This window comes from Ovis aries, chromosome 6, assembly GCF_016772045.2.
Source record: "Ovis aries strain OAR_USU_Benz2616 breed Rambouillet chromosome 6, ARS-UI_Ramb_v3.0, whole genome shotgun sequence".
Lineage (NCBI taxonomy): Eukaryota > Metazoa > Chordata > Mammalia > Artiodactyla > Bovidae > Ovis > Ovis aries.
Window position 1 is genome coordinate 44,964,744 of NC_056059.1, and position 12,234 is coordinate 44,976,977.

The 12,234-nt window shown below is 47.1% G+C and overlaps 1 protein-coding gene across 17 annotated transcripts in view; it reads left to right on the top strand.

The window, feature by feature from the left end:
* The window catches only part of SOD3 (superoxide dismutase 3), a 91,896-nt gene that overhangs the window by 73,545 nt on the left and 6,117 nt on the right, over nt 1-12,234 (top strand). For 16 of the 17 annotated variants that reach the window (XM_060416926.1, XM_042251275.2, XM_060416925.1 and 13 more), the window contains one exon: nt 263-1,921. The exons of the other annotated variant lie outside the window; for it this stretch is intronic. In XM_060416926.1, coding sequence (XP_060272909.1) covers nt 263-1,011 — 749 coding nt within the window. In that variant the 3' untranslated portion in view covers nt 1,012-1,921. Of the gene's footprint in view, nt 1-262; nt 1,922-12,234 lie in introns of those variants that run through there. 17 annotated transcript variants of the gene reach the window in all.

Here is a 12,234-nt window from a genome sequence, read left to right on the forward strand (position 1 = left end):
GACTTGTGGCTCAGAAAGATCCCTGTGAGTTTCTTGTGATTATTCCTCATCCATCTTTACAAGGGCAGCACCTGGCCCAGTTTCTGGAATACAGCAGGCCCTGGAGAGACAGGGGCCAAAAGAACAACAACAAAAAAAGCACGCTGGGCAAGAAAGCCCCTCAGCAGGAAGGGTCTGGAGTCAAGGACACCGGGGGGGTCTGGGATTCCAGGTTTGCAGCGACTAAGCCTCGTTCCGCCCCGCCCCCTGGGGGTGCCCACAGGTGCTCGACTCGCCATGCCGGCGCTGCTCTGTGCCTCTCTGCTCCTGGTGGCCTGTGCCTTGGCCGCCTCGGCCGACCAGGTCCAGCAGCAGATGGGCTCCAACACGGAGGAGCAGATCCGCGACATGCACGCCAAGGTGACAGAGATCTGGCAGGAGATGATGCAGCGGCAGGCGGCGGCCATCGACCCGGACGCGGCGCTCCATGCGGTCTGCCGGGTGCTGCCGTCGGCCACGCTGGAGGCGGAGCAGCCCCGGGTCAGCGGCCTCGTGCTCTTCCGGCAGCTCCGGCCTGGCGCCCTGCTGGAGGCCTTCTTCCACCTGGAGGGCTTCCCGAACGAGCCCAACGGCACAAGCCGCGCCATCCACGTGCACCAGTTTGGGGACCTGAGCCAGGGCTGCGACTCCACCGGGCCGCACTACAACCCGATGTCCGTGCTGCACCCGCAGCACCCGGGCGACTTTGGCAACTTCGCCGTGCGAGATGGCCAGGTCTGGAAGTACCGCTCCAACCTGGCTGCCTCGCTCACCGGCCCGCACTCGATCGCGGGCCGTGCTGTGGTGGTCCACGCAGGCGAGGACGACCTGGGCCGCGGCGGCAATCAGGCCAGTCTGGAGAACGGTAACGCGGGACGCCGGCTTGCCTGCTGTGTGGTGGGTCTGTGCGGCCCCGGGCCCTGGGCGCACCAGGCGCAGGAGAATGCGGAGCGCAAGAAGCGGCGGCGCGAGAGCGAGTGTAAGGCCGTCTGAGCGCTCCACCTAGGTGGCCCTGAGCTCCGACCGCGCGCCGCAGACCCCTTATATGCCCTCTGGGAGCCCTTCCGTGCCCCGACTCCCCTGCAAGTGCCCTAGACCGCTCCACGCCCGGACTTCTCTCCAGGCTCCCGAGATCCCCTCTGTGTGCCTCAGCCCCCTCAGCCACCCTCTCTACGTACCCCAGTATCCCTGTATGCTGTGACATCTCTCCCAAGGACCCCAGACCTTTCTACACCCTGACACTCCTCCAAGCGCCCAAGATGGTCTCTATGTGATCCAGGACCCCTTCTACGCATCCTGGGGAACCCTGGGACCTCTCAACATCCTGATGCCTCTCCAAGGCCCACGATCCCCTCCTTGAGACCCCAAGCCACCTATCCCCTCACCTTGATTTTTCTCCTTCCTTTCCCGGAGACACTTTGTACTCTGGAGTACCACTTCTGCCATGGCTAGGCTCTAACTGAAAATCCCCTTCACTTCGAGGTCTTCAACCAAGTATATTGAGACATCCCCTTTTCATCCTGAGGGCACCCCGAGCTCTGAGGACCCCCCAGAGATACCGAAGTAAGCCCATGAACCTGAGGGTCTTCCAGACTCTCTGAGGTCCCTTTCCACCTTGACACTCCCGCCTTCACTGTGTGAGCCCTGAGATCCCTCTATGCCCTAAGCACCCACCTACCCCCACCTCCAATGAGCTCCTTCTAGGCACTCTGAGACCCCTCCAGAATTTGCCTAGCACCACTCCCCCACCTCTGCCCCCCAGCTTGTGCAGCCTGCACTTAGGTGCCTCTTCCAGGTGTCTCCAGGTATTCCCCCCTACTTCACCCCTCACTCCCTCAAGAAAGCAGCTCCTTTGGGGGTTGGCAATGTTTGTGTTGCACATTAAAAACTCAGCAAATCAGTATTTCATGGGGGCCTTGGTTACTTTTTTCTTTTTTGATGCTTCTTCCTGGCTCAGCCATTTTGGGGGAATGGTAAAGATGTTTCCCAAGTCCCTGCAGGGCTTCTCTTTCTTCCCTGCCTAGCTCCTCTGCAAGGTTTAATCACCTATTGATCCTTATGCATTTGGGTGGAGCTCGCAAGAGGGAGGAAACCAAGATCACTTAGGGAAATGGGAAAACAAACAAAAAGACAGCTTCCTGGGCTATATCCCAGAGCTGTAGAATTCAAAGGGAGAGGACGAAATTTATTTGAAACAACCTTCCCAGTGATTCTGGGCTTCCCTGGTGGCTCAAACAGTAAAGAGTCTGCCTCTAGTGCAGGAGACGTGGGTTGAAGCCCTGGGTTGGGAAGATCCCCCTGGAGAAGGGAATGGCTACCCGCTCCAGTATTCTTGCCTGGAAAATCCCCGTGGAGAGAGGAGCCTGGTGGGTTAGAGTCCGTAGAGTTGCAGGGACTGACATGATGGAGCAACTGGCACTTTCACTCCCAGTGATCCTGATGCTGGAGCCACTGGCCTGGCATGAGGGGTGCACCAACTTCCTGGGCTCTATGGCCTTTCACACCTGCCTCTGTGTGAAGCCTGAGGTCCATATCCCAGATGGCGGAGACAGGGCCACTGCGGCAGTGTCACCGGGCAAGTTACAGGGAAGCTGGTGTTGATACCTGAAGTTGTCAGCCTTCTCCACAACCAGGACAATGCTCTTCTTGACTTTTTGTTTTTTTGGCCATGCCATATGGCCTGTGGAATCTTAGTTCCGTGACCAAGGATCAAACCCTGGCCCCCTGCTTTGGAAGTGTGGAGTCGATCACTGGACCACTAGGGAAGTCCCTCTTCTTAACTTCTTGATTACAAAAACAGGTGGAAGCAGTGGGGTCTAAAGGTAGGTTGGTCTTGATCACGGCTTGATGGGGGAACGGTTCTGCCTCTCCTCTTGAAAATTATAATCTATACACAGACTAGATTGGTCCTGTGTATTCACTTTCATTTATTAATGAAAGTATACTAACTTTTCAGCTTCCTGGGATAGAGTCTCTTCCTAGCTGTGAGTGTTCCACCCTGGTTCTTTATAGGCAGCTTCTGTTTCTCTCAGACTCTTGAGGCAGTGAGTCAAACTGAACTTTAGCCAAAAACTCATCCCCAGTGGTTATTTTTACCTCTTACTAGGACTAACTTGTTATTTAAAAACCATTCCTTGAACCCAAGTGACAACTGGGAAGAAAGACTATTACCTGGTGAATTTGCTCCACCAGCTGGTTCTCACTGATTTTGAAACTGAACAGGACTCTGCGAGGCCTTCCCAGGGACAGACCCCTTGTGTTCCCATCCCCACATCCCCCAGTCTGCAGAAGAACTCTAGCCTGCTAGGCCTTCCCTGAGTTCTAGAGAGCAAACGGAATCAGAGAAGTGAGAAAATGCAGAAATAAAGGAAAACGATCAAGCAAGACAAAGTAAATGTTCAGTTATCAAATACTTATAAATGTAAAATAGTTATATTTTGTTATATTTAAATAAATATTTAGTTATAAAACAGTCAAGGACCTTTAGTTCCTCCTTAAGGGCTATAGAGAACGTGAGCCACATCCTTAAGCCGTTTGGCAGACACTAAACCCCCTACCAGGTGAAAGAGGTTCATGGCGTGATGACCACAGCTGTGTAGACCCCAGACTAGTTGGAACGAGAAGGTTGATGACTGAGATTCCTGAAACATCACCTTTGTCTTCATCACCAGCCAACCAGAAGGATGTCCTTGAGTGGCTCATGCACCCTGTGACCTTCTCCTTCATCTTAAAAAACCCTTCACTGAAAACCATCAGGGACTTCGAGTCTTTTCAATGAGTGGTCCATTCTCGCTTGGCCCCACATTGGGTGCCCTTTCCATCACCACAACCCAGTGTCAGTAGGCTGGCTTTACTGAGTATCAGGCAAGCAGACCCCAGTTTGGTTTGGTAACAGTCTGAAATATTATTTTAAACTGTACAGATCGGCACTGATAAGGGATTAGTAAACCAAGTATTTAAATATCCTGATCTCAGATGCATTTGCCTATCCCCACAATTAAAAGTTGTGAAAACAGGCAGCAATTACATAGGATCACAGAATGGGCAAGAATAAAAAGCCAGCACCCCATCTTTGACACTGCTGCCCAAATTACAGGTTAATTCAGGATTGTCAATGGAAGTTTGTACTTGTTTTGCAGAAGGGACTGGTGCCTCTCATTGTTTATTTTCTGTCTTGGTCCATTCGGGCTGCTATCACAAAATACTGCAGCCTGGCTTGCCAATAAGCAATAGACCTTTATTTCTCACAGTTCTGGAGGCTGGGAGTGCAAATCAGGGCACCTACATGGTGGATGAGAGCCTCTCTGGGACTCATAGCCTGCTTCTCACGTGGTGGAAGGGGTGAGGGATTTCTTTTGAGCCTTTTTAAAAGCACCAGTCTCATTCAAGAGTGTTGAAGAATTGATGCTTTTGAACTGTGGTGTTGAAGACTCTTGAGAGTCCCTTGGACTACAAGGAGCTCCAACTAGTCAATCCTAAAGGAGATCAATCCTGAATATTCACTGGAAGGACTGATGCTGAAGTTCCAATACTTTGGCCACCTGATTCGAAGAATTGACTCACTGGAAAAACCCTGATGCTGAGAAAGATTGAAGGCAGGAGAAGGGAATGACAGAAGATGAGATGGCTGGATGGCATCACCTACTCAATGGACATGAGTTTGAGCAAACTCTGGCAGTTGGTGAAGGACAGTGAAGCCTGGCAGCTGCAGTCCATGGGATTGAAAAGAGTCAGACATGACTAAGTGACTGATCAGCAACAACAACTCATTCAAGAAGGTTCTCCCTTCATGACTTTGGGACCCCTACCAAAGGTCTCCCCTCTTAACACCATCATATTTGGGGGTTAGGATTTCAACATGAATTTTGCAGGAAACACACACATTCAGGCCACAGCACCTTCTGTTTTCGGCTTCTCTCTTCACTACCTTTGACTCCCCTAGACTGAAAAGATACCCTGGCAGACCTGCTTTATTTCTGTTCTGTCCATTCATGTCCATGGGGTTGATGAACTGCTCTATGGGTTCCAGAGCCAAGAAACAAAGAAAGGGAATATTAGAGGGGCAAATTACAGTTCACTGTAAAGACAAGGAATGTGTACAGCACAGTGACCAACAGTTCAGGCTCAGGTAGGAAAGCCTGTTTGGAACCCCAGCTGGATCACACTTATAAACTTTGTGACCTAAGTGAGTCACTTCACCTCTCTGGGCCTGAGTTCTCTCATCTGTAAAATAAGATTATTACATTGGATTGTTGTGCTGAAAAATTGTTACTACTGAGAGGGGTATCAGTTCAGCTCAGTCGCTCAGTCGTGTCTGACTTTTTGCAACCCCATGAACTGTAGCACACCAGGCGTCCCCATCTATCACCAACTCCCGGAGTTCACTCTGACTCACATCCAGCCAGTTGGTGATGCCATCCAGCCATCTCATCGTCTGTCATCCCCTTCTCCTCCTGCCCCGAATCCCTCCCAGCATCAGAGTCTTTACCAATGAGTCAACTCTTCGCATGAGGTGACCAAAGTACTGGAGTTTCAGCTTCAGCATCATTCCTTCCAAAGAAATCCCAGGACTGATCTCCTTCAGAATGGACTGGTTGGATCTCCCTGCAGTCCAAGGGACTCTCAAGAGTCTTCTCCAACACCACAGTTCAAAAGCATTACTTCTTCGGCGCTCAACCTTCTTTACAGTCCAACTCTCACATCCATACATGACTACTGGAAAAACCATAGCCTTGACTAGATGGACCTGTGTTGGCAAAGTAATGTCTCTGCTTTTGAATATGCTATCTAGGTTGGTCATAACTTTTCTTCCAAGGAGTAAGCATCTTTTAATTTCATGGCTGCAGTCAACATCTGCAGTGATTTTGGAGCCCAAAAAAATAAAGTCTGACATTGTTTCCACTGTTTCCCCATCTATTTCTCACGAAGTGATGGGACCAGATGCCATGATCTTCGTTTTCTGAATGTTGAGCTTTAAGCCAACTTTTTCACTCTCCTCTTTAACTTTCAACAAGAGGCTTTTTAGTTCCTCTTCACTTTCTGCCATAAGGGTGGTGTCATCTGCATATCTGAGGTTATTGTTATTTCTCCCGGCAATCTTGATTCCAGCTTGTGTTTCTTCCAATCCAGCGTTTCTCATGATGTACTCTGCATAGACGTTAAATAAGCAGGGTGACAATATACAGCCTTGACGTACTCCTTTTCCTATTTGGAACCAGTCTGTTGGTCCATGTCCAGTTCAAACTGTTGCTTCCTGACCTGCATATAGGTTTCTCAAGAGGCAGGTTAGGTGGTCTGGTATTCCCATCTCTCTCAGAATTTTCCACAGTTGATTGTGATCCACACAGTCAAAGGCTTTGGCATAGTCAATAAAGCAGAAATAGATGTTTTTCTGGAACTCTCTTGCTTTTCCCATGATCCAGCGGATATTGGCAATTTGATCTCTGGTTCCTCTGCCTTTTCTAAAACCAGCTTGAACATCTGGAATTTCATGGTTCACGTATTGCTGAGGCCTGGCTTGGAGAATTTTGAGCATTACTTTCCTAGCATGTGAGATGAGTGCAATTGTGCGGTAGTTTGAGCATTCTTTGGCATTGCCTTTCTTTGGGATTGGAATGAAAACTGACCCTTTCCAGTCCTGTGGCCACGGCTGAGTTTTCCAAATTTCCTGGCATATTGTGTGCAGCACTTTCACAGCATCATCTTTCAGGATTTGAAACAGCTCAACTGGAATGCCATCACCTCCACTAGCTTTGTTCATAGTGGTGCTTTCTAGGGCCCACTTGACTTCACATTCCAGGATGTCTGGTTCTAGGTGAGTGATCACACCATCGTGATTATCTGGGTCGTGAAGATCTTTTTTGTACAGTTCTTCTGTGTATTCTTGCCACCTCTTCTTAGTATCTTCTGCTTCTGTTAGGTCCAGACCATTTCTGTCCCTTATCGAGCCCATCTTTGCATGAAATGTCTCCTTGGTATCTCTAATTTTCTTGAAGAGATCTCTAGTCTTTCTCATTCTGTTCTTGTCCTCTATTTCTTTGCATTGATCGCTAAAGAAGGCTTTCTATCTCTTCTTGCTATTTTTTGGAACTCTGCATTCAGATGCTTATATCTTTCCTTTTCTCCTTTGCTTTTTGCTTTTTTGACAGCAGTTTTGCTTTTTTGCATTTCTTTTCCATGGGGATGGTCTTGATCCCTGTCTCCTGTACAATGTCATGAACCTCCGTCCATAGTTCATCAGGCACCCTATCTATCAGATCTAGTCCCTTAAATCTATTTCTCACTTCCACTGTATAGTCATAAGGGATTTGATTTAGGTCATACCTGAATGGTCTAGTGGTTCTCCCTACTTTCTTCAATTTAAGTCTGAATTTGGCAGTAAGGAGTTCATGACCTGAGCCACAGTCAGCTCCCAGTCTTGTTTTTGTTGACTGTATAGAGCTTCTTCATCTTTGGCTGCAGAGAATATAATCAATCTGATTTCGGTGTTGACCATCTGGTGATGTCCATGTGTAGAGTCTCCTCTTGTGTTGTTGGAAGAGGGTGTTTGCTATGACCAGTGCATTTTCTTGGCAAAACTCTATTAGTCTTTTCCTTGCTTTATTCCGTATTCCAAGGCCAAATTTGCCTGTTACTCCAGGTGTTTCTTGACTTCCTACTTTTGCATTCCAGTCCCCTATAATGAAAAGGACATTTTTTGGGGGTATTAGTTCTAAAAGGTCTTGTAGGTCTTCATAGAACCGTTCAACTTCAGCTTCTTCAATGTTACTATTTGGGGCATAGACTTGGATTACTGTGCTATTGAATGGTTTGCCTTGGAAATGAACAGAGATCATTCTGTCATTTTTGAGATTGCATCCAAGTACTGCATTTTGGACTCTTTTGTTGACCATGATGGCTACTCCATTTCTTCTAAGGGATTCCTGCCCACAGTGGTAGATATAATGGTCATCTGAGTGAAATTCACCCATTCCAGTCCATTTTAGTTCGCTGATTCCTAGAATGTCGATGTTCACTCTTGCCATCTCCTGTTTGACCACTTCCAATTTGCCTTGATTCATGGACCTAACATTCCAGGTTCCTATGCAATATTGCTCTTTACAGCACTGGACCTTACTTCTATCACCAGTCACATCCACAACTGGGTATTGTTTTTGCTTTGGCTCCATCCTTTCATTCTTTCTGGAGTTATTTCTCTGCTGATCTCCAGTAGCATATTGGGCACCTACTGACCTGGGGAGTTCCTCTTTCAGTATCCTATCATTTTGCCTTTTCATACTGCTCATGGGGTTCTCAAGGAAAGAATACTGAAGTGGTGTGCCATTCCCTTCTCCAGTGGACCACATTCTGTCAGCCCTCTCCACCATGACCTGCCCGTCTTGGGTGGACCTATAGGCTTGGCTTAGTTTCATTGAGTTAGACAAGACATAGCGTTAAGGCCTAAGGATATAATGAATGATTAATTAATAATAATAGCTTAAGGTCAGAAAAATAGTTACCTAGTAATGGATTCGGAGAAGGCAATGGCAACCCACTCCAGTACTCTTGCCTGGAGAATCCCATGGACGGAGGAGCCATGGACTGTAGACTACAGTCCATGGGATGCATGGGATGCAGAGTCGGACATGACTGAGCAACTTCACTTTCACTTTTCACTTTCATGCATTGGAGAAGGAAATGGCAACCCACTCCAGCGTTCTTGCCTGGAGAATCCTGTGGACTGAGGAGTCTGGTGGGCTGCCGTCTATGGGGTCGCACAGAATCGGACACGACTGAAGCGACTTAGCAGCAGCAGCAGCAATGGATTGGATGGGGGCTTCCCTGGTGGCACTAGTGGTAAAGAACCCACCTGCCAATGCAGGAGACACTGGAGACAAGGGTTCAATTTCTGGGTCAGGAAGATTCCCTGGAGGGCATGGCCACCCACTCCAGTATTCTTGCTTGGAGAATCCCATGGACAGAGGAGCCTGGTGGTCTACAGTTCATGGGATTGCAGAGTCAGATACAACTGAAGCAGTTTGGCACGCCCGCACAGTGGATTGAATGACCTTGAAATATAGTGTGGATTGTATCACTGGAAGGATTCAAGTAAAGGAAAGGCTGCTACCTCTTTGGTTTGGAAGAAGGAGTTCCACATCCATTAAGAGGCCAGCTGGGATGAATTCTGTGATCACAGCTCTAAATGAGGGAAAGACTGGCGGCCATAAGGGCAGGCATCTGGTTCCCAGCACAGAACCGGATATGTACAACCAAACCCGCCTACAGGACCCCACTTGGCCCCTTGTGGCTATTTTTACTCCTCTACTCTTACAGATCTATTTTGTTAATCTCCTTATAGTTGCTGTTTTGACTTCCCAGCCAGCTTGCTAATCAGTTTGCCTATTTGACTCACAGGGTTTGCGTTTGTCACTGAGACTTAAACACACACTTGTTTTGATTTCTTTTTGTAAAATTAGAAGCGTTTGATGTAATGACTCTACCTAGACACAGCTGGTAAAGTGAGAATAATGCTCAAGTTTGCACAGTGTAAACACAATGTCGACAATAATTAGAAATGCTATCTTTAGATGTTTAGGATAAGCTTTTTCTCAGAATTGCAGTGCATTTTTTTCCAAGTGGGGCTTTTCAGTGCATGTATATACAGAAATACTAAAAACGTAAGAAAATAGAGCAAATCAGTGAGAGCTTTGGTCAACTTGAAAGATGGCAGGAAATAAACCAACTGATTTTAGATCTGGTGTTTTTGGCTGATTGCATAAAATCTTTACATTCTCCATATTTTTCCCAACTAACATATGATCTAATAATTTTAGGTGACAGATTGCAAGTGATAAGCTGCTACAGTTTGCTAGAAACTATGCTCAGCCCAGGCTTGGCCTTCAGCGAGGGTGGGTGGGGGGGATAATGAAAGTAATAAAGATAATCAACCACCTACATTGGGAAAATTACATTTTAATTTCAGGTAACAAAAAATATATAGTTATGATACACGATGATGGTAGAATCCAATAAGAAAAGGTCTACACCTGAATAGAAGTTACTTCTTTCTTTAAATCAAACTACAAAACAGCAGCTGGTGTGCTTTTTTAAGTCTGCTGTTTTAAATTTAATAGGCTATCACTGGCCTTCGCTACGATCCCAAAACATATTCCTGGGCTCATATAGATTTCAGATAGTCATACTTGTCAGTATTATGCAAACTTTGCCTAAGCATCTGAAAAAAATCCTCATTTAGTAGAGAGGCGATATGAAAAGTAAGGCAGCACATCCATATCTATCACTTTAAATTGCCATCACGCTGTATCAACTTGTTTTGTTTTTGTGAGCAACCATAATATCGAGAGACGGGGCCTTCTTATTTTTCTGCTTCTCATTTCTAATTAGATTCACTGCCTAGCTCTCTACTGCATCTCTCTGCTCTTCAAATTTTTCTCTGTTCAGAAAGACATCTGGAAGACAAGGAACATGTAACAGTAGTGAGTTGAGGGGAACCCTTTGGCTTTTAGACATCCTAACTGAGCCGCGTGAAGGTACCCTCAATATTATTAAGGAGGCACATTTGTTCCAAATGGAGGCTTCTACAATGAAAGTCAAGGGCAGGGGGGAAGGTGCTCAAATAGAGCCAAAGAGAAAAAGGGCACCAGCTCATGGGGCAACAGGAAATGATCCAGCCAGGAGAGCCCCCCAGGTTTTGGAGGAAACCAAGAAGGGCAAAGGTGTGATTTGAAAGAGACAGAAAAAGATAACCCCAGTGAGCAAGCAGCTGGTCTTTGAAATTCTTTAGAGAGAAGATTGGACTTCCATTTGGACCAATTCACATGCTGAACTGGGGTGCAAATGCTCCAGTAGGGATAACACATCCCCCAGTTCACTCCAACACATGAATGGCCGACACTAGAACTCTTTTTGGAACTTCACCTCATGATGCGGTGTGTGTTTGGGACTGAGGGCAAAGAAAGAGGAACAGTAACGGGAAAATAAATTTAGCTTCCTGAAGACTGCCAGCGGGGAGGAGGTTCCAGCAGGGGCTGAGCTGAATGCCATCAGAGGCTTCCTAGCTAGAGAGGCGTCAGGAATAGATGTTCCAAGGGAAGAAGGGGAGGGGGAGAAGAGGTGGGCAGAGGAGGCACAGAAGGAGAAGAGGATTAGGGGTGAGAAATGCCTGGTTTACAAAAGCCAACCCATTTCCATGAGCCTTCATTAGAAGAATGACAAACACATGTAAAAATCCACACCCAAAGGCTCTCAGGTACAGAGCAATCTCAAGAAATGCCATGTGTGCATTTCATTAAGAGACCTGCCAGCTCAGTTTCCATTTATCCAGACTGCTCTGCATTCTGCTGGCAACTGAGCTGGAAAAAAATAATGGAAGGACAGACATACTTGAAGAGGTAAACAGAGGTGGGAACATTCTAGCTACAAAATAGGACAGATGATGCAGAAGCCAGGGGAAAGGAGAGATGAGATGAGATTTTTCTTAACAAAAAACAACTGCTCTTCTCTCCAACTCTACATTTGCCAGTAATGTAATATTGTGGTTTTTAAGAGAAAAAATACAACAAGAACAGACATGTGTGGTTCAGAGACAATTCTGTTGGCAGCCTACTCGAATCTGCTGCCAACTCTTCTACACTTCCCAAGACCTGATTTTGTTCCAGTGTTCACCCTTTTAGAGTCTCCATGTCCAGGGACAGGCTTCCTCAACAGACCTAAACCCATCACAGCAAATCCATCTTCCTTGCTAAGGACTGTTTAGACATAGGCATGTGACATGATCACATAGGCATGTGACAACTTGACCAATGAAATGTGGCAAGTCCTAGGTTGCATGAACGTGTGCTCAGTTGCTCAGTTGTGTCTTAGCAACCCCATGAACTGCAGCCTGCCAGGCTCTTCTGTCCATGGAATTTTCTGGGCAAGAATTCTGCAGTAGGATGCCATTTCCTCCTCCACGACATCTTCTCAACCCAGGGATCACACCTGTATCTCCTACATAGGGAGGCAGATTCTTTTACCACTGAGCTACCTTGGAAGCCCTGACAAGCATTGGGTTACTCACTGTTAACACACACACACACAACTTCCTTCTGCCTTTGGACAATATGTGAGAACAAGTGATGGCTGGTGCTGTTGCAGCCATGTTGTTAGCATGAGGAAATATCTGCCACTGAGGCAGGCAGGGCAGCAAGACAGAAAATGAGTTCCTTGATAACTTTC